General features: G+C 38.2%; 1 protein-coding gene across 3 annotated transcripts; it reads left to right on the forward strand.

Moving 5' to 3' along the window:
- Window positions 1-547: 547 nt before the first annotated feature.
- Window positions 548-22,537, forward strand: stim1a (stromal interaction molecule 1a). Of its 3 annotated transcripts, none has more exons than XM_017416424.3 (13): window positions 548-713; window positions 1,790-1,922; window positions 5,097-5,227; window positions 8,551-8,665; window positions 10,507-10,618; window positions 11,046-11,161; window positions 13,326-13,503; window positions 16,645-16,822; window positions 17,317-17,484; window positions 17,921-18,021; window positions 18,144-18,373; window positions 19,849-20,272; window positions 20,686-22,537. In XM_017416424.3, the coding sequence occupies exons 2-13, from the start codon at window positions 1,802-1,804 to the stop codon at window positions 21,194-21,196; spliced, it is 2,385 nt and encodes a 794-aa protein (XP_017271913.1). In that variant the 5' UTR covers window positions 548-713; window positions 1,790-1,801; the 3' UTR covers window positions 21,197-22,537. The 3 variants fall into 3 exon arrangements, with proteins under 3 accessions (XP_017271913.1, XP_017271914.1, XP_017271915.1); XM_017416425.3 differs by having other exon boundaries at window positions 1,790-1,913; XM_017416426.3 differs by having other exon boundaries at window positions 551-713; window positions 19,849-19,912.
- Window positions 22,538-22,970: the final 433 nt, after the last annotated feature.

Genomic DNA, 22,970 nt, shown 5'->3' on the forward strand with positions numbered 1-22,970 from the left:
ATTATTATTTTGAACATTCAAACCATGCAATGTGGCTAAAGATTTAGGACTTTTGGAAGAAACCTGCTGTTTTTTTCACACACACACACACACACACACACACAAATAGAAACAGATAAGACAGACCCATACCATTTAATTGTTTGGATACATTAAATAGTACATTTTGGGTTTCAGATGTATCACTGTATATTTCCGCTCACCATGTAATTAAAAAACATGTGTGATGATCCTAACAAGATTCAAAAATTTTATGTAGAACAACATTGTTGGCTTTAATTCTATTTATTTATTTATTTATTTATTTATTTATTTATTTATTTATTTGTTTATTTATCTATTGCAAACTATTCAAGGTTAGGGCCTTATTTAAGGTTAGACTTTGAAAACCCCTGGAATACAGTTTGTCTTTTGTTTGAAGCCTGTAATTGCTCTATATCTCCACCAGGTGTCTCACTTCCGGCGTTCAGCGTGACGTGCAGTACATTTTCCAGCCGTTAGGGGGCGAGGTTTGCCAGCGATGACTTGTGAACATTTTGTAGAGCAAGACAAGCTCGCTGCGGCTTTTTCGGTTCAGTCTCTGGGTCGGCTGAGAGCTGAGACTTCAGAGTGGAGGTGGAGTTCGCTGTACTTCAACTTCGCGGGACCAGACACCTTCTGCAATGTTGATACAGAGCTGAAACTACAGATAAGCCGGCTCTAATATATGACAGGTAACTTTTATTCATGTACTCATTTTTGTTTGACAAAATTGTTGTAGTAGTGCCAGTTAGCCTAGCTGAAACTCTACGTGGTTAGCTAAATGTCAGGGGTGGATAATGTGCTTGTTTTAAAAAATAGATGCCGACCACGATGAAAAACAGTTAAATAAACACATTTATTTTCAGGCATTTTTAGTTTTCCAATATCCTTTTTGTTGGAAGTTACTCTATTATTTTTATTCAGCCTAGCTGTAGCTTGCTAGCTTGTCGAGGCTTGTCAGAGATCCGATCATGAGACGTATGAACCAGGCTAATGTTTATTTTTATTATTATTATTTATTTTTTTGTGGGCATATTATTTATCCACTTAACCGGGCGTTTCGTGCTCGCTGTGGTTCAGAACATTAACACGCAACTGTACAGAGAAAGTAAGAGTTAAAAGGCTTACGAGCTAAAGCCAGGCATTACGTTTCGCAAGCTAACGACACTCACGTTGCTGCGGTTCATTCAGGAAGAGTAGACACACTTGAGAAATCTTTTTCCTTTTTCTTCCTCGGTGCAGCATCAAGTTCTGTCACCTGTTAGATCGTGTTGTCTGAGGACAGCTTTCCGCCTCAGCAAAATTAGCTTTCGCTCTTTACCAGCGCAAGTATTTCCAAACATGATTCCAAACATGCCATTATTAAAATACACGTCATGAAACCGATCAAACTCTGGTATGTGAGACTAGTGTGTAAACTGCCATCTGAAAAAGTGGGGAAACAAATATAAATTTTTAATATGTTTGATAGAAAGGCTTATATTATCTTATATAATGCAACTTTTGATCATATCCGAATACTGCTGAGCAATTTGTTAATGTTTATAATATTATATGAGAGTCCATATTATAAAACAATCAACCAATGTCAATATCATTAAAATACTAGATCACAGGTGCAGTTTCCTCTCCTTAAAAAAAGCACTTTATATCTACTAACATACCAAGTTAATGTGGGTGAGTGTATTTGAATTATAAATATGAAGTGAACCACTGCAAATTTGTTGTGCTAGAAATGTCACAATTAACGTAAGAATCTTCTTTTCAGCATACAGCAGGCATGGAGCTTCAAAAATCTGTGACCTTGTGGATATTTTGTTTTTGCCTCATTGGGGAAAGTGTGACTGAAAAACAAAGTTCTCCTGCACAAGACAGTCAGATCAATGACAATGGTATGTCAGGTGAGTAATCAGCCTTGGCATTAATCTTTTGGAGCATTTTGTTTATTTTGTCCAGTAAAAATAAATTGACACACACACACAATATAGATGGATTGATAAAGTATTACAGCTCATGCCACATCTTTATGATTGTCCAGACACTAAATGTGGCCATGCTGAGAATAGTACGGCTGCCATTTGCTTTTAAGCCCCGTCCTCCAACTTAGAGCAAGCCACCTAGTCAAACTGAAGGTAATTGAGATAATGTTTATCAGCCCAAATGACAGTGAGTTTTGGAAGCCACTGGATATGCTGGTAATGCTCAAGATGCTGAACTGTTTACTTATTCATAAATTAATTGAACTACTGAAGTTCCTGCACAGTATTTGCAGTTTGTCGTTTATGAATTGGTGTTTAACTTTTGGAGTTCTGCATTGTGAGGTAGTAACTTCCTAACTTTTTTGCAGTTTTTGTCTTTTTTATGTTTGAGTTTATAAATCAGCTTTATGTGAATGACAATAGTGGTTGTATCTGTCAGGTATAAACCATTAGCCACACTCATGACCTACTTTGAATCTGGGTCTGTAAAACGGCTCTGTTACTAAAAAATAATTCTGTTCACTACAACAATAGATGCTGTTAGCTAATGGATTTGGAATTATACAATTTAACGTTATTTACAAAACTGCAAAAACACTACCACTAAGTCATTAAGATGCTAAATATTGCTGAACAGTGTGTTAGAGTAAAAACTGCTGAGACTTTGTCTAAATGATTCACAGACAAGTTGAAATGCACTGCAAACAAATTTATTCCCGCCAGTAATCGTGACAGGCCTCAGTCAAAAATGATTTATTTTTGCTCATAGCTCGACTGGTTTCCTGAACGCTGATGCACGATAGTAACTGTTGCTGTTACGCGGTGGCAGAGTCACGGAGTGTGTTCTTCATACAGGCACACAGAATAGCTTATGCAACATGAGCTCTCACAAAAAGCCAGGCGGACTGGTATGTAAATATCTTATCTTGCGTCTCTGGAGGTTTGCAAGCCAAATGAGAGAAAGAGCCAGGTTGAGAGAATGAGAGTGCTGCAGGTGGTAACTTTTTTCACTGACTTTCGTACTTTGTTAAACACGGTGAGAGTCACTTCCTTTGTGGAATGTGGCTTTGCAAGTTTTCTAAGAGTAAAAAGCTTGCATGCTGTGGCTCAAAAATTAACTTTTTTTTTTTTCATTAAACGGAAGTTCAGTCCTATGTTCTGGTTTAGTGGTTTCATTAAATTTACTAGCTGCACACTTTTCCAGCTGCATGCATTGATGGAAACAAACAGGAACAGAGAATAATCAGAGGTACATTATACTGTTCTTTTCTTTCTAAACATTAAGCCTGCTTGTCAAAACAACTTGTTCCAGGAGTAACAAAACCATAGCTTGGTAATGAGTTGATCATTGGAAGGGATGATTAGGATATAAATAAGGCAAATGAAGTTCTTTCAGTTTACATAAAATTGTGGGGGACTGTTAAAAATAAAAAATATATTGGGAAATTTGTGGACCTTGGCTCCACCATTTACGAAGGGGGAAGTAAGATTTTATTTGTACAACGCTACTGCAGATTGCTGCAAGTCTGATGCTGTAACAGAAAACAGAAATTGTCACTTTTTAGGTCCAAGCTATAAACTGATGCATTAACAATCCAAATTATACCTAATAGAATCAGGCACCCGATTCAATACAACGGCAACATTGTGAAAAAATATTTTTACAGTAGTGTCTGGTTGTTGTTAAAACCAACCATTAAAATACAGTATAGTATTAATATTTTTATAGCAAGGCCACCCTGATTATTATTAACCCTAAACTTCATTTTCCTTTTAAAGCTACAGTTCCTATGTAGCTTTAATTACTTGTGAAAACCATCTATGAGATTTTAAAAAAGTCTAAAAGGGTGTGGATGCTGCGAGATAAAAGGTTAAACAGAAGACAACATGAACAGCACTGGTTTTATGAATTCACTTAAACTACACTGCTTTGAACTGAAACTTTAAATTATTTAAAATACAGTGAAGTGACAAGTGTAATGCAATACCATTGGACATGACAGTTTTGTAGTACGTGCAAAAATGTTTCTTCTTTTAATCTTCATCTCTGACCGGCAGAGGATTGCAATCTCTCAGGAAGTACAGTAGAAAAAACAAAATGTGCAGAAAGGCGCATCATAAAATGATATGTTTCCGAATAATCTGTAAATATTACTGAGAAGCTCTGGCAAAATAAGTTTTTAATGTTTGCAAGGCTTTTTATCATTTGGCAATAGGTTGTTTTTCATGCCTTAACTATAAATGTTTGTTGGTTTGCACATATTAATTCCCACGGGTTCTTTAGTCCATTAAGTAAATGTACCAGCTGTAGCTATAAAGGCCATTTTCACATTTAGTCCCTGGCAGATTGATTAAATAAAAGCTAAAGAATGCACTTCAAAACACATAATTACCAAAGCCTGTGACAAATACTTTTACATAATGCCAGGTTTAAAAAAAGCACACAAGCATAAATAAAAATGTGGCAAAATAAACATCCATTTTTATTCAGAATGACAGCAAATTTAATCAGTTAGCAACCACTGTTCTGTCCTGTTATGTTAATGATGAATTTATACATATTTCACAATGATTAAAGACTAATTCAGCCTCAGACCTGACGTGTTATAAGTATGCACAGTAATCTGTCAGTTTTTAGTTATATTTCTGACAGATACATTCAGACAATCCTTAGCTTCTTGGTAACACAAGGACTTTGAGTGAAATGCCTTATCTAAACATTGCTTTCTCTGCACCCAAGGAGTTTCGCAATTCAGTTGTTTCGGCAGTAAAGTATAATTTAGTGAGGGAATCTGCACAGGAAACTTTTCAGGCATCTGTGCAAAAATAAAAAATAAAGAAATAGAACCCATGAATATCTGTGGTATAATAGAATTCCTTGTCTGAGCACAAAGTAGTTTTAATGAGCTACAAAAAATAAACTAAGTTTATTAAGACTTGGTGAATTTGCACATATGTTGCTTATTCTAATCCATCTGAACAAAAATGGTGGAATAATGTGATTGTATAAATTTGAAATGTTAACATGATTTTAGTCTTTTACTTTAATCTTTTTTTTTAAATAATGTTTTGATATGTTTCCGTCTTCCGTTTCAGATTTATGTCGTTTTGATGAGCCGCAATGCAAGGATGAGAATGCCATCCTCAGTTTCGAGGCTATACGTAGCATCCATAAGCAGATGGACGATGACGCAAACGGCAATGTAGATGTGGCAGAGACAGATGGCGTAAGTACCATGAAAAATAATTCATCAACATGAGCTGATGCTTTGTTGACGGGATGTAAAATCTCATTACTGTAATCGTCTGTGATGTGTCTTGTAATATTTGCTGCTAAGTTGGTCAGACAGTTGTAGTCGTTGTTCTTAACTCAGCCTTAGCGTCTGAAGGATTTCTCCTGTCCACTGCACTTTTTGCTGATGTTTTGGATGAATGATTAACTACATGCACATTAAGACTGGTTGTATTTGTCATTTATGTTGCATGTTGTTTTCATGGAGTCTAGAGAGGGCTCCTTTTTCTCCACTATACACTTACATTTAATGGATTCACAGCATTACAGCTTAAACCAGGGGTGTCAAACCCAGAGACACAAGGGGGCCAAAATTAAAAATGTGGTCCTAGCCAAGGGACAATCACAATCAAGATTTATTAAAAATTACATAAATTAACCTTGGTTTTAGATGTATTATGTCAAATCATCCATATAGAAATATCAATGACCTTTTTCCCAGTTAGAGATTATACAGAATTTAGAGCAAACATACTTTAATGAACACAGACAAATAGATCAAACTTCAAACAGCACATCATTAGCAGTCATTTCTTACGCCTCACTCAGCTTTTAAATGAATTTTTTAAACGTTAAAACAGATTTTTTTGAAAAGCCATCAATAAAAACCTGATCATACAGAAATTAAAACTATATATTGTTGGTTTCTAAGTCGCTGTCAAGAGAAAACTTCACTAATTAGGCTCAGTTTTTTTAAGCAAAATAAGAATCAGAGACTCGATCTGTCCCAGACTAGAGGGCCAGACCTAATGAAGTCTAAACGTTATCTTGGGGGCCGGATGAAATGTTACAGAGGGCCGGATCCGGCCCGCGGGCCTCGAGTTTGACACGTGTGGCTTAAACTGTTCACATATACGTAATTCTCTGCTGTTTTTTAGATGTCACAATTACCATAAAGACAATGCCATAGTCTGTTTAATGTGCATTGTTGAACTTCCCTCTAAACTAGGGTTCAGCAAAGTATTATATATCAGAATTTTGTACTGAACAGAAATGCACAATACATATATTATATGTTAAATATTTACTTCAAATCCAAAAGTTTATTTGGATTTTAACAATAAGCTTAAACTTTGTCACATTATTTATTTCATGGTAATCTTTCCAGTAAATGTATTTCAGTAGGGCAGTATTTCACCTTCAGTACAAACAGCCTTTCTATTTTATATGGAAATCTTCTTACACAGTTCTGGCAAGAAAGAAGGCGTTGTGACTTTTTACTGTTTTTTATGTAAGCTGCATCTCTCTGGTTTTCTGGAAGAGCCAGATGTGGTGTAGAAATCGTTTGGTGGTTGGGCGGGTGGTGTGGCCAACAAGATTGTGGGCAGACATTAGTGTGGTTAAGTTAACCAACAGTTGACGGCTACATTACTTCTGGGGACATCAAGTGGATTAAAGTTAACTACCAGCTTTTATGATATTTACAGTGCATAAAAATACATGATGTAAAATACAAATATTTCCAATGTGTATCAAAATTACCACACAAAAATTTAAATTATATTATTATTATTATTATTATATTAAATCATCAAAGCATTTTGCCCTCACAAAAAGCAAAAAACCCTGCAATCCAAATTATAAATAGGTGTATAAAGTTGAGGGAATAACCTAAAAGATTCGTTATTTGAAGGCTGATAATTGAAGTTTCAGTCACACATATTGTTTAGCTGGCTCATATTTCAATAAAAACAATAGCTAAAAATATTCTTTATTTAGATAATTGTAAAAGCTAGTAATAAATATGGAAATTGTGGTGGCAGTACTTGTTGGATATCTGTGACAGACATCAGTGCGACACATTCAGGGAAATGAAAAGGGGAATTTCTCCTCAGTTGATGTCATTACAGGATGTCAAGAACAGTGTATTAGCATTTACATACAGAGGCGTGTTATGAGTCTAGTTTCCTGTGCATAACTTCTAATTACAACAAGCATTGAATGTTTGAGTCTTTATCGATGCTGAAACTATTATCCCTGGTCTGCAGAGATGTAGAAAATGGTAATGTTGTTACACGAGGTTACTGAGACAATGAGAACAAATGAATGACTGAATGTTGAGCACGACTAGGAAGAAGGAACAAACCTAAACAGGTTTCCTGTATATTCAGGAAATGTGTAGTTTTTATGACATGCTTTACATTTGCTTGCATCCTTACAGAAATCTGTGCAAACTTGTTTTCATCCTTTCATCCTGCGATAGACCATTTCACCATTTCTGACTTGATGGTAGTTCTGTCTTAGAGGATGAAGAGCTTCTGTCCATGTGGCATGACAGAGTTTTGATGACTGTAGCATAATGTGAATCATGTGCTCTGACTCTTGCAACATATAATGAGCATTTCTGAGAGATTTTGAGTTGAATTGCTGGACAGATTTATATTACTATCATCAAAACAAGCAAGTATCTTCTGAAAAATAATGTCCTGTTTTTTAGCCTCGGACTGTTGGTGTAGTAAGGAGGAGGTTCTTTCCTATTCCAGATTATTAAATAGACATTCAAAACTACCATTTTGAATTTATGATCGCTAAACACATTTGTTACTTTTACAGTATGTGAAGCAAATACACACATTTGAAATATATTTCTCAATTTTATGACCTTTAAAGTGTTCTTATCAAACCCATTCTTCCACTTCTTTCTGAATGTTCTTCCCACAGTTCATTTCTTGAGGAGTATCTTTGTAACTCATGTGAAGCTGTTAGCTGTGAGTTCCTGTTGTTTACTTAAGTTACCTGCCTGTGCTGAATGTGATGGCATTAGTTTCAGTTCATGTTTCAAGTGTAAAACCAGTCCATTTATGGCAAACTCTGCAGATTTCAGCCAGAATTCTCTCACTGCTACACTTCAACTTCACTGCTGATTTATGCTTGGTTTGTGTCTTGTGTATTTTTATTTAGTATTTGTATTTTAAAAGAAAAATGTTATTCTTTTGGGATGAATAAGGTATCATTTAATTTATTTTAATCAAATCCTATTCCGATGATCTTTGTTTTTGTAATCTAATCATCTTTTGCTCATATGACTCAGTTTATTTTCATTTCAGAAGAACAAATACTAAAACACTTTTGATTAATTTGAATTCTGCAACAGTGAGATTAAGCCAACTAAAATTCTGTATGCTGTAAAATGTGTTCTTTAAAAGTAGAGAACGCACGGTTCTGAAAAGAGTTTATAAGATTGGACCATTATCTGTTTGTTTCACACTGTTTAAGACTGTTTATCTTTTTGTTACAAATGTTGTTGTTAATCTGCAGTTCCTCCGGGAGGACCTTAACTACCACGACCCCAAGGCCAAACACAACAGCTTCCATGGCGATGACCAGTTCATCAGTGTGGAGGACTTGTGGAACGCCTGGAAAAGTTCTGAAGGTAACCTGCACAAACAAGCATCTCGCTCCATTTTTGTTCTGTTTTTAGTATCAAATGCATTCTGTTTTAAACGGCAACATTCTAAGAGGTGAAAAACGCACATTGTATTTTGTTAATACTAGGCACCTTTCTGCATTTTTTTTTATTTTTATGTTTTTTTTTAGTCAGTGTAGCTGTTTTTTGTTTTTTTTTCTTTTCCGAATTAGATTTTGTTGCATGTTAGCAACCATTGATTACATTAACATGCAACATTCCCCATCACCACCTTCTGACATTATGTAACCTGACATTAGCTTTTGTTGCAACATTTCCAAGACAATTTGAATAAGAGGCAGCTGGTTTCACCCCATACCAACCCCACCCATAACCCCCCCAGACACACACACATACACACACACACACGCACTCACTCCTGACAAAAGAGAGGGAGGCAGTTGATTAGATTCCATGTTGGGCAAAGAGCAGTCTTATCAGCTCCAGATAGTGGCAGAGTGGACATCATTGAACCTGTCAGCACAAAATTCACATCCACAATCTCCTCCTGATTGTCCGTGTGGCTGGTCTGTCATGTTTGACTAAGAGAGCTCTTTTCACGAGTGGTGTTGTATCTGGCACTCATTCTCACACCCTTTCGTCAGGATGCTTTGACTTCATCTTTTGCTTGTGCTGCTGACTTACCCTGCATTGCAGTTTTTGGACAAAGCTCTGGAGGTTTTGAGCTAACAGAGACGTCTGTTTAGGAGAGCAACATAGTAACAGTCACAGCCCCTTGGGTTTTTTTTTTTCCTTTTTTTTGGCCTGGAGCTGGGGAGCATATTTGTCACCTTAGTTATTACATTGGGCATGCTATTGCATGTTCTGCATAGTACGTCATAGATTATCAGAATTAAGGTGCACACTGCTCTTATGTTTTGTGTCTAGCTGTATATACAAAATTGATTTCTAATTTAAGTTTAAATCATCAATTTCACTGATAATTGTATTAATGTTCGGTTTTAAACAGTGAAGGTATCTGATCAAGTGAAGACAACCTTTGACAAAGTTGTTAGTGTTTGCTTTCACAGAATAAGGGTTTGAATCAAATTTAAAATTAATTACTTGTGAGTTAAAAGTGAACTTAATAAATAATCATTTACCTTATATCAGCAACTTAGACATTAGAAGACATGTAGTACTTTTTCTCAGCCTGTTTGGCAGGTTTTTGTTAAAACTACTGGATGGATTTTTGAAGTAGTGGCTGATATCAACACATCCTACAAGTGGCTAGAAAGGGCTGGACTTAAGGACAGCATAGAGGCGCAAATCATTGCAGCCCAAAACAGGACCTCAGCACAAGAGCAGTAAGGACTGGGGTCCACCACACCAGACAGGATCCAAGATTCAGGCTGTGCAAAGATTAGACAGTCCAGCACATAATAGCAGTATGTAGGATACAGACAGGCAAAGCATACATGGAATGTCATAACCAAGTGGCTGGAAAAGTGTACGAGAACATCTGAGCCAAGTACAGACTTGAGATCCTGCAGTCAAAGTGGGGGACTTCACCAAGGGTGTGGGGAAATGGCAGGGCTAAGACTGAGGGACTTCCAGATCCAGACTGACAAACAGGTGATGGCTAACCAACCAGACATTGTGGTGGTCGACAAGTTACATAAGAAAGCAGTGGTGATAGATGTAGCAGTCCCAAGTGACTGTAGCATCAGGAATCACAAGAAGCTGGAGAAATACCAAAGGCTGAAAGAGGAAATACAGAAGTCAAACAGAGCAAGCGGGGTGGTTTTTTTATGTGTGTGTGTGTTTTATTGATTTTGCATTGTAACTGTACTCTTCTGTCCCCTCAGTTTATAACTGGACGGTGGCTGAGGTGGTGGAATGGCTCATCACTTACGTGGAGCTGCCACAGTATGTGGATGCATTTCGCAAAATGACCTTCAACGGCAGTACTATGCCAAGGTGGGAAACTTCGTGTTCATTTTAAATACTGCAAACCTCATCAAATAAGTGAAAAATTGCAACAAATAAAACTTCCGTATCCTTGAAAGTAGTACAACTTTTGAATTTTTTGTTGTTCTTGTTTTTTTGTTTTTTCAGAAAAAGTACAAAAAAATGAAGCATTGTGAGATTAAAGGCAATATAAAAATTTATTTTGTTCATCTTTATATCCCCATTGTATGATATTTTTGGTTATTAACGAATACCTGTTTAATTAGGTTTCAATTATTAGATCACCATTGTTGTATATAATAACTTTTACTACTTGAATAGTGAATAGTTGGGTTTAAAGATTTGTGATGGAATCACTTTAAACATCTCAAAATATATTATATCTTTGTTTTGTCTTCCTGCTTCCTGCAAAATGAACATGTCTGCTCTCTCTCAGGCTTGCTGTAAAGAACACAACTCTGACACTGACTATTCTGAAGATTTTGGATCGCAGCCATGTGCAGAAGTTGCAGCTGAAAGCTTTGGACACTGTACTCTTTGGAGCACCTCTGAGTATGTAACTATTTTACCTTTTGATCTCTGTTGCAGCTTTTATTTTTACTCTACTGACTCTGTTTTTTTTATACTTAAAACTATTTTCAAAATACTTTAATAATTGGAAAATAATATAATAAATAATATAATAAATGGGTCTTAAAGATGGGTCTTATATATATATATATACATATATATATACCACATGTATTATTTCAGTAGGAATGAAGATTTTAACAGTTTTATCACAATGTTGTTTTCGGCTGTTTGCATTTGCCTTCATGTTTTGTGTTTCTTTGCTATATTTAGTTACTCACACACTGAAATCCTGACTTACTCTTTTATTTCATTTGACACAGCCCAGTTTTGGAATGTGAAACCCTTTGTGACAGGGCTTGACAAAGTTTAGCTCGGTTTGGACCACACTGCTCTGTATTCCAGATCCAGCTCTCTGCGTACAGAGACAAATAAACACACCACTTGTCCCGTTCCTCCCTTTTCCAACTGCTCTACTTCTGTATTGTCAGGGTTCTTTGAGGTTACTGTCACAAAATGTGAGGTGTGTCTCCGCTATTATACCTGAAACCTGAGATTGTTCTTTTAAAAAAACTGGTGACTGGAGCACAACTTGGATGAACAAAAAGTGAAGTGAATGTGTGCGTATTTAAAATGAGGTTGCTGTGAGAGCTAATCTAATCGTCAATGAAGCCAAAATAGATTTAATGAAACTTCAAAGAAAGCAAACATTTGCAACAGACAGACATTTCTCAGGAGCGTGGTGTGGAACGGCCTGACTCTGGCATGTGTTATTGTGATTGTGTTTTGTTACCTACACCCGGAGGAAGACATTAGCAAGAGGGCTGTCTGGCGTTGACAGTCTCTCAAAGCAAGAGCTTCTACTTATAGTCACTTTGACAGACTGACTGTACAGAGCAGCAGCATTTTCAGACACACTCCACAATAGGCTGGCTCTAAAACAGTAAACAGCTGAGTAATGATTAACCTTAGCAAATTAGATTCTGGTTATGTTTTTAGTTTTGATGCTCATTAAATTTAAATGTATGCCTTATTGAAGCTCCTTCTGATAGGGACTGAACATGTTCTTCGTTCCATCTTAGTGCCACATCCAGACACTGACACATAATGCAGGCATTCATTTATTTATCCAGGCAAAGCGGTTCGTTTACAGACTTAAGCTGTAAGCCATTCAACTAGGCACAGCTTATGTACCTGATCTTGTTATTATACCTATGTTAACAATTGTGATCTAATTTTAAGGGATTCTACTCTTTTTGATTTTTAGTAATTGATCTGCATAGCATCCATTCATACTCTTTGTTGTTCGAGTTTTTCAGTTCTGTTTGATGATGCGGTTCGGTGACAGGGACAGGTAGTACAAACGTCTTAACACTGACGACCCCGTGTTTGTTCTGGGTTTTATTTCTTCATCCATCCCACACAGCCATGCTGAAAATAAATTCTTACAAGCTGGTAAAGCATCTGACTTGCAGGCCGTTAAGCCGTATTTCCAAGTGGCTTGTCCCCTTATTCTTGCACTGTAGTTCTTTGTTGTACTCCAGGAAGTAGAAACTCTAGTTTTGACATCTCTTTCCTGCATAACCCAATACAGGTTTTGCAGGAAAAAAAAAACTTGCTTCATCTTGTAACGTGCAAGACCTGAAGACGGACTCAGTTGCTTCATACGTGCTGTTCTTTGACTTAATTATGAACTTTGTTTGTGTAGTTGAAAGGTGATCTGAATCTTGGACTAATTAGCTACGAATTTGTAATATTGACCACATTCCCAAATATTCCGTTTTTTAAGAAAGTCAAAAAGTTTAAATTCATAGCTTCTCGTTGTACAAAAATATATATATATATGTATATGGTTTCTTTTTTTCTTTCAAAGTAAAGAATTGGTTCTCAGACTGAAATAGACAGCGTTGAGCTGCATTTAACCCCCATCTCACCACATCCTGAACTTGTGCTATTAATTCCATTTGTGTCAAGCACAACACTTGCGTTATGACTCTGCCTAGCTCAAGCTTCACACCACATCTTTGTGTTGACATCATCATCTTTATGTATGCTCGTAGCCTGTGTTGTTGGCTAAAATGAATTTCATCTGTAAGGTTTTGTAATCTGACTAAAATGCAACTTTTTCCTATTTTTTTTATGTTAGTGAATAGACATAACCACTTGAAGGACTTCATGCTGGTCGTATCCATAGTCATAGGGATGGGTGGCTGCTGGTTTGCCTACATCCAGAATCGGTACTCGAAGGACCACATGAAGAAGATGATGAAAGACCTGGAAGGCCTGCAGAGAGCTGAGCAGAGTTTGCATGACCTACAACAAAAGTGAGGGTTGTTTCCACCATTTACACAGCTTACTCCGAAAATATACAAGTACTGTGCTTTACTCAGTTTGATCTTTTATTTTCTTAAATTTGACTAGTAAATGTGGCTGCTATTTGAGAGTGTAAGTAGCAGCTGAATGTTCCTGATCAAATGCACATGAACTGATTATCTGGAAGTGTGACAGCTCCTTAAATACAGACAGTTTAGTATTTTGCTAATCTGGAGCATTCAGGTTTGTGTAACCAAATACAAAGTAAGAATGACCCATTAACTATCTGTTAGGGTAATTATTCAGAAGTAGAAAATTTTCAAAGTTGTTGTCAGTGTTTTTAAAAGTCACGGCTCATCAAGTTTACCTTGAGGTCAGAGTGTGCTTCTCAGAGAAACTGCAAAAAAATCCCAAAATGCTGCATTTCTGAGAACTGATCAACTTCCAACTTCAGAGCAAAATAGCCTCACAAACGTATTAAGGAATGAAGATCCACAATTGCACCTCAAAGAAGGTCTCGCAGATCACAAACAACAGCCCTAAGAAGTCTAAAGTGATTCATGAGCAATGTATTATCTGTCAGAAAATTAAAACGGTTTCTAAATTCTCATTTACATTTTAGCCAAAACAGTCATTATTACATACAGGCATAACTTACAATCAGTTATTTATAGTACTTATAAACAAGAAAGAAGTATCCTTTAGGAAATGATAAGGAATGTGAAAGAAAAAATAAAAATTAAAAACATGATAGTTGTTACCTTTAGTTTAACCTTTTTTATTTCCTAATAATCAAACACTTTTGACCTGAGGCTCGGTGTGTATGAAAACTTGTGGAGTGGACAAAATGGAAAGAATTGAGCCTCTGGAGACGTCATGTTTTGTTAGATTAAAAATGTTGGCGAGGCCAATTCCCCAGCCAGTGGCAGGAGCAGTGGCAAGCTTTGCAACACGACTACATGACATTCCCGTCTTGATTCTTGGGATTTTGAACAGGGGAGTGATGTCGCTTTGCTCTGACAAGCCCCATTTCCCGTGTGGGTTTGTTTGTATGAGCTCAGTGTTTTGAACAGGATGGTGAAATTTCCAAAGATGTTTTGATTTAAGTGAAATACACAATGTGTTCTTCATCAGCTTTACTGCAGTTGCTGTTCTTATTAAAAATAGATTCTTCAGTTTATTGAACATGAGATATATTCGCCTGCTGTATACTGACTGAAAGAGATGCTGAGTGCTGCAGTGAGGTTGGATCAAACTGTGTTGCTCTGATTGTCTGACATGTCAGTTTCCTTTGTGGCTGGTTTCGGCTCACAATCTCTGCCTTTGCTGGTTTTGAAATGGGCTTTGATACATCTCTCTTGCCAGGCTAATTGCTCTTAATTCTCTCCTCTAGATTAATTCTCTCACATCAGAGAGCACTTTCTAAAATGCCCCATAAATGCAGGCATTTGTTCTGCTCTGCACATACCCAACTATGTTGTAGTTGTTTGCCATACCTTCTTAATTGGACAGTGTTGTAGTGTTTCTTCAAAAAAACACCCTAACCAGGGAGGAAAAAATGTTCTCTGCTCATACCACTGAAGTCTGTTGGTTCAGCATTGCAGCACACTTTATTTGTAGTCATATTGTGCAACTTATGACTACATACGTATGTATGACTACTTTCTACAAGCTCAGAGACTAGACAGCAGAAATTGTCTGCTTCTGATGAAATATGGCCTGCAAAGTCCTAATAACTGTCCATTATCAGATCATTTAGTACACATGTAACATTTTAATAAATCATTTCTGTATGTGTGTTCTAGCCTTGACATTCAAGTACTGTGGCCATAATAAACAATATCAAACTTCAAATCTGTGATTAGCAAAAAAGAGGCTTGCATCTCTAGCAGTCCGTGTTTTTCCAGAGGAGAGAAATGAGGTATGTCCTCTGTGTCTGACTGATCCCCACTGCCAGCTGCTCTCTTTCCATACCTTTAAGCAGATCCTGTGGTGGTATCAAGTAGCCCAGCACAAACATGGCTTCCCTGTTGGGAGATGGTAAGAGGAGGCTTTGACAAAAGCAGGATTTCCTGTGTGCCCCAAACTATGCCTCACTAGTGGAGGACTGATAAGTATATCTGCTTAACTTGTCAGTCTTAGTTCTAATTCACCCACATTAGGATGTGGAAATGTGTGCTGCGCAGACAGATAAGGATTGGGGGCAAGGACAACAGCATTAAGTGTGACAGACCTTCAAAAGTCAGTCGGCATGTGAACCTGTGAAAGATTAAGTCAAATTTAACTATGCTGACAATGACATATTAACTACGATTTCCTGTTAAGGGAGTGGTGGTGGGGGGGTGGGNGGGGGGATCACATTTTTGCTGTTAGCTCCACAGATCAGGACATTTGGTAACTTTTGACATCTTCTCTTTGGAAACTGTTTTTAAATCTTAGCTCAAGTGTGGTTAAGGTCATGGTTGAAAACGTTAGCAGGTCTGCCAGCTAGCTACATTTTCCAGAACCCGTGTTCTGGATCAGTTTTCTTTGTCTTCACGTTTTTACTACTTCTGCTTTTATGTTTCATAGTGGAGAGTGCTTCCGCTTAATGATTAAAATATGCCATTGCAATTTGTACTTAAATGTAAAATTCTGAATTGAAAAGTACCATTTTTGTTCTAAAGCCCTAACAACAATTTTGAATATTTTATTAAATCACAGTTTACATTATATTAGGCTCTGTGTGTTCAAGTACAAATAATTATGCCATTAATGGCATGCCCCTCCTTTTTAAAGGTGGAAAAAAAGCCACACAGAAACCAACACATGCTTTGGACACTACAGGAGAATCAGGAATCACACTGTGCTGTTCTAAAGTTACTCACTGGCAGCTGTTGCCATTCTTGGCTCTGCTCCCTCTGATGTCAGTTTATTGTGAGCTGCCTAGCAGCTGACCACGGCCCTTCGCTTTTATATGTTAACCATTGTTTCCGGTGATGGCACGGTTGATGCAATGCATACATTCCACACACAAGTGGCGCACACAGGCTTACGCAGAATGCTTGCCGAGATAAAAACTACTACTAGGTTTCCTTTTTTTTAGTCTTAGAATGGAGCCTCTGATGGCTTGCCTCTAAGACAAAGTGAAAGCTAACGGTTGCCGTTTCCAGGCTGCAGATAGCCCAGGAGGAGCATCGCTCAGTCGAAGTGGAGAAGGTGAACCTGGAACAAAAGCTGAGGGATGAGATAAACACGGCAAAGCAAGAGGCCCAACGACTGAGAGAGCTGCGTGAAGGGACCGAGAATGAGCTGAGTCGGCAAAAGTATGCAGAAGAAGAGCTAGAACAGGTAAGCTCTGATCAGTGACCTTTAGATATGGGAGGTTTTAAACTAAAACCATATAGAGCTTTGAGATTAGTTGAAGCACTTTAAAGGGCATTTCTTACTAACCTAAACCCTGTGGTCTCATTTAACTATAGTGATTACTTTCCCTGAGCTTTGTGTTGATGCATAAAAGTGATTTGCAGTCCTGACATATTGTATTTATTTATTTATTAAAACATACTGTGTAAAGTAAAAATAATTTTGCATGTCTTAATTTTTTTAAGTAACTTTAGATGCTTTGTATGGCTTTTTCTTAATAATGCAAAAATGTTTTCAGAGTAGACAGTGAATTTTATGTTTGTATTTTGGCTTATTTGTTACCAACATTCACAGAAAGTCTTTAAACAAAAACAAAAGTTTAAAATATTTTTTTGTTGTTGCAAGCTCCTGGTTGTGCTACAGTTTTTAATCTCTCACCTCTTTTTTTTTTTTTTTTTTAATTTTTAAACTGGCTGCAGGTGCGAATGGCCCTGAAGAAAGCAGAGAAGGAGCTGGAGTCACGGAGTAGCTGGTCTCCACCCGAGTCGCTCCAAAAATGGCTGCAGCTCACCCATGAGGTGGAGGTGCAGTACTACAACATCAAGAAGCAGAATGCTGAGCGGCAGCTACTCATGGCAAAAGAAGGGGTAAGCGGGGCCGAACTACACAGGAAAGGCAGTGTAACTGAAGCGAACAGAAGACAGAGACACAGGTTTATTTAAAGATTTAAACCTAAGTTTAATTGGATAAAATGTTTATTTCCTATTTCTTTAAAAGTTTGTTGCCAAGCTCATATTTGTTTTTAGAAGAAAATATAAATATATTAGAGAATATTAACATTTACACTTTGTTGATGTAGGATAGATTTACCAAACTGACTGGAGACTAACCTGATTCTTTTCTTCAAACTTGATGTTTGCCTCTCAAGCTCTCTGTTGACTTCAAGAAAAAGCACAAATTTAGTCTAATATTTGATCTTTGGCGCCAAAGCGGTTCTGTGTTTCTAAACTCTTGTCTGTAGTGTTTTCTCTGCAGCACACACGTTTACTGCAGAAATGAAAGTTTGATCATCTGTTTGCTCAGGCAGAGAAGATAAAGAAGAAGAGAAACACTCTCTTCGGGACTTTCCACGTGGCTCACAGCTCTTCCCTGGATGATGTGGATCACAAAATATTGGCTGCAAAGTAAGTCAGCCTGGAATGGCACAACAAATGATGCAAACGATGTTTAATATGTGTCATACAGATTAACCTGGGGGGAAAAAAGTAATCAATATGATGTCAATTTCTACTCTTGTGTTTTCTAGACAAGCCCTTGGTGAGGTGACTGCTGCGCTGAGGGAGAGGCTGCATCGCTGGCAGCAGATAGAGATGCTCACAGGTTTCACCATCGTCACCAACCCGGGCCTTCCCTCACTGGCCTCATCGCTCAACGTTGATTCCAGCTTCATGGGCGGCAGAGCCACGCCGCAGCACTTCGTCATGTCTGATGACATGGACGACTTGGACGAAGGCGTTGTGCCTGGAATTTTTCAATGTAAGGGTTCGTCGAATGATTTAGCGGGGACTAACAAACGACTCTCCAAACAGCCAAAGACCCTGCTGGGAAAAGCCAAAAATCAGCCCACATGAGAATTTGGACTTTATTCTGCATTCACTTGAATCTGTCTGTCATTCCTGATGATAAAGGTTGTGTGGGTTAAAATAATGTCCTATCATTAAATGACATTGGATCATATTTAGTGAATGTTGACAGGAACAGTTTAAATGTAAAATAAAAGTAGATTTTTTTATTTTGTTGTTTTTTTTATTTTGTTTTGTTTATTCCCTCAATTTCACTAAATGCCTTTTTTGTTAATTGTTTTTATTTTGGATAAGTTGTTACAAATGTCAGTCAATTATTGAGACCAGAGCTTTTTGTGACTTTACTTTTAGAGGATGACCTTTCTAGAAGAAAAAAAAATCCTTTCTAATGAGAACGAGCCTGTTCTGTAGACCTGTTTGTAGTGATTGTGTCCTCATATGTTCTGCACAGATGTTGAATCAGCTTTTGGCAACGATCAGAAGAAAACTGTCAAATGCTGTCAGTTCTCAACCCAATCTAGATTAAATATGAACGCCAGCAATGCACAAAAAATTGTCTTATTCTTACATTCAGAACCAGTTTTCCTCATTGCAGAGTTGGGCGGTAAATACATTTTACCCACGTTTATCTCGAGAAAGCCTAATATGTTTTGAAGAAGTCTTATTTTATTTTTGACTTAATGCTGTGACAAAAACTGCAACATGACATCAAAACTAACCGTAGCTGGAAGTTGCATTTCATAGACAGTGAGCCTTTTAATCGCCATTAATTACTCCCACGTTTCGCTCCCCTCTTCTCCCCCACCACCTTGGCTCCAACACGGTCTCACTGGCCTAACTTCAGATGGCGCCCTGCAGCTGGAGCGGCGAGCCAGCGACCTGTGGCCCATTGCTTCAGACTGTCAGCCCATGTGGAAACACTGGTTGGCGATTTATTCATGCCCCAGTTCAGTCCTCAGCCTCTCCCTTCGGTGAAAACCTTGTAGAGTTGTAAAACTTTATACCCAGCAGTATGCTGCAGATGGACACAGCTGAATGAAAGCATTATTCCATACAGGTTTTTTTTTTTTTTTTCTAGAACCTTGCCTGATCTCGCCTCAGTCGGATCTGCTCCCATATTTCCTTTTTGATATGTAGCTGCCACCCACTACATCCCTGCCTTCTTGCCCCAGTGATTTTCTTTTCCTTTTAAATAAATATGCATTGCCTCTCATAAAAGGAAATATTGTTTTCCAATGGTTTTCCTTCTGATGTTAGAATTACAGTTAGTCCATTAAGAATACATTTTATATTATGAACTAGATAAACAAATGAACAAATTCTAGCACCTGAATAAACTTCCAGTAGCCTCCACCATTGGTCTCTCCTTGCCTATCAGAATCAGTTTTCTTAGTGTTTGTTAATAATGTTATCATTTTGTGCCAACAGCTCCCAGTATGATGTCTCTACGCCAACGCCACATTGACCCTCAGCTGGCCTTGGGTTCCCAGAGGTTGGTAGAGAGTTCTCTGCTGTCAGGGCAGCATGGAGATGGAACCCCTCATTCCTCCAATCCCAGACCTGCCTTCAGGCAGTCCCGCAGCCATTCATTCGGGCAGCTCGAATGTCTTCCTCTGCTGCCTCTGTCCTCAGCTGTTTCTCACCCGTCAGTCATCTGTACTTCCAACCCAAACCCTCCGTCTGTGCCGTTTTTGTCCTCTTCTTCCTCCTGCTTACCCAGCTCCGTGGCTGGCGGTGTCGCTCCTCATTCCTCCCATGTATACCATGCTTCTTTCCAGCCCATGGACCCCATTCCTGATTTCATGTTCTCAGATGTCTCCAAAGTTCACACCTTATGCAGCGACAGTTTCGGGTACTCGTCTCCTTTCACACACTGTGCATGTGTGTGGGTGTTTTTTTTTTGTTTTTTTTTGTTTTTTTTCACCACCTGCTGTCATTAATCCTTGTAGCTTGGCTATCTTTGTTTTTGTTTTGTATAAACATTTATTTGATTAAATCACTATCTATTTTTTAAGTAGTTTTGCTTTCACGCTGTCGCCCCTCATAAAGCCGTTGTTCGTATTTATTTTTTTTAATTTTTTTGCAGTGTTCCTTGTGTTTTTTGCCTTAAAACTAACGAGTGTGGTGTTCCAGTATCCCGTGCTGAGCATCTTGTGGCTTTGCAGGCGTAGTGTAGACAAACCCAAGCATGCAAGGCTGCAGTTTTTAGACATCAGTTATCCTGATTTACTCTAATTTGTGTTATTTTATCTTTTTCTCCCACAGGGACCTGAATCGCTCCGACTCCGACTCCTCCCTGTCTCTTTCTCAAGTTGGTGACCGGCTGTCTGCCTTCGGCTCCAAAAGCCACTTAATTAAACCCACTTCTCTCATGCATGGGTTGTCCAACCGGGCAGACGATACAGTCTCCCTGCACGCTTACACCCCCAACGGAGGGAATCGCATTCATGAAGGAGCTGCTGCAGAGGCCATCTCTGGCAGCCCGATACTCATGAAGGAGATCTACCACATGGAGAAGTCGCCCAGCCTGGGAGAGATCAACAGTCTGTCAGAGTCATCCCGCTCTTTCAGTCCCAACTCCACGGACCTGGATACGCCGTCACCTACAGGAGGCCAAATGGGAATCATGGGGGCTAAAGGTAGCAGTCGCATCCCGCAGCTGTCCTCCAAAAAGAGCCCCCTGGAGGAGGACAGTTGCTCGACAGGAGAAGACACAGATTCCACTGCCAGCCGCAAGAAACACACCTTCAAGATTTTCAAGAAACAGAAGAAATAAGAGTAAAATGAACCAAGGGCTATCAGAGCTGTTAGACTGTATTCCTCTGTCTGGTCTGTCTTTGCTTTATTTTTATTTTTTAGGTTTTTGGGTTCATTAATGGTCAAATGATGGGACGGTTTGGTGCCATTGCATCTTTTATGTAGGTTACAACACCTACAGACTGTGGGAGCAACCAGCTACTTTTCTTTTTCTGCTTATTTGGTCAGTGTTGAAAATGAGGGCAGGGGGCAGGTTTGTACATTGGAATGTAAAGTATTATTTATTCCTGCAGGATATCGTGCTAGTCTGACAGGGAAATGTCTCCCTCTGGGTTTTCTTTTCTTGTTCTTCAATCTGGGACATTTTGCATGTCTTCACTTTTGTTTGACTGCTATTCGAATGCTCTTAGTGTTTGCTCGGTTCTTGTCGTTATCCTGCTTAGAAAACACTTGATGTTATGTTGATTACTACCTAACCACCTTTCCCTCCAATCAAATTGAATGCACACTGTTTTTTTTTCCCCACAAATTACTCTGTTTATATTGATGTACACAATTTTTATTTTTCGTCTTTTGTTGTCTTGTTGGCAGTTAATGAAACATTTGAGGGAACTTCAGGCAGATTGGGAGCTGAGGTAGTTCAGCGGTGCAAACTACACCTTTGGCTGTCTGGAAATGTTACGATTTGAACGCATCACATTAGTTTTAGCTATTGAATGGAATTCACTGCTACACCCAAGAAGCACATTGCCTAATGATGTTACAAAAGGACAATCAAAATGCAGACTTGGCCCTTTTACTTTGGAGTTTTTAATATTTAGGGTTCAGCGTTTGCGGTCTTGAAAGAGTGAAGCTTGTATGTTTTTTATCTTGCTAAAATGTTCAGCTTCATTAAAATTGAGCTGCTGATTTAAGTTGGTAAAATGAGTTCTAATATATGACAGAAGTTCGACAACGGACTGATTTTAGAGTTTTGGATACGCAGTTAAATACTTGACCTTTATATCATCATAAACGGATGTGAGCTCTTAGAGATCTCGTGTTTGCTTCCATTATTAGGTGAACAGGGTGAAAGGTTAACAAGCTTCTGCTGTTTGTCTTGTTTTTGTTTTTGTGGACAGTGAAATCTGCTCAATGAATTGTCTTTGGGAGATGGGCATTGGTAAGGGCTACAGTTCCAAGGAGAATCTGCTCTGTTCACGATGCAAATGTTCATGTTCTAATCACTGACGTTCACTTTTTATGAACGACTTGGCTCAATGGGCTGTAGGGGCAAAGGTCCAATCGTAAAAAAAAAAAAAAGTGCCAAATCCCCATTTCTTCTCAGAGGCCTTTGTATTTGTTGTCTTCAATTTTTTGAGCCCCTTTTACTCAGAACACGGAACTGCATGATGTATACAGTAATGCACATCCAGAGTTAAAAATTCTGTATGTCCAAGGGTATTGTTTCTGTAACAGTATCATAAGTACACTGTTTACATTTGTTACAGATGGTTTCTATCCTCAGATTATTACATCAAAGAATTTTGTGCCAGTTTTAATGTAAGTTGCTTCATTTAAGCACAGAACTATGCATCGGTAGTTGTAGGTTCTTTCTAAAGTAGTAGGGACGCCAGTACTTTTTAGGGTGCTCCTGAGAAACGAACAACCAAAAAGTGCTGCAGAAGACACCGTTTGTCTCCCCCAACCTTAGTGTATCAGCTGGTTTGGATGCAGAAGACGTGTTTTAATGATTTTATTTAAGAAACCAGGTGAAAAGATCATTTTACTACTGGTACTTTTTAAAAAGAACT

This window comes from Kryptolebias marmoratus, linkage group LG2 (genome assembly GCF_001649575.2).
Source record: "Kryptolebias marmoratus isolate JLee-2015 linkage group LG2, ASM164957v2, whole genome shotgun sequence".
NCBI classification, from domain to species: Eukaryota; Metazoa; Chordata; class Actinopteri; order Cyprinodontiformes; family Rivulidae; genus Kryptolebias; species Kryptolebias marmoratus.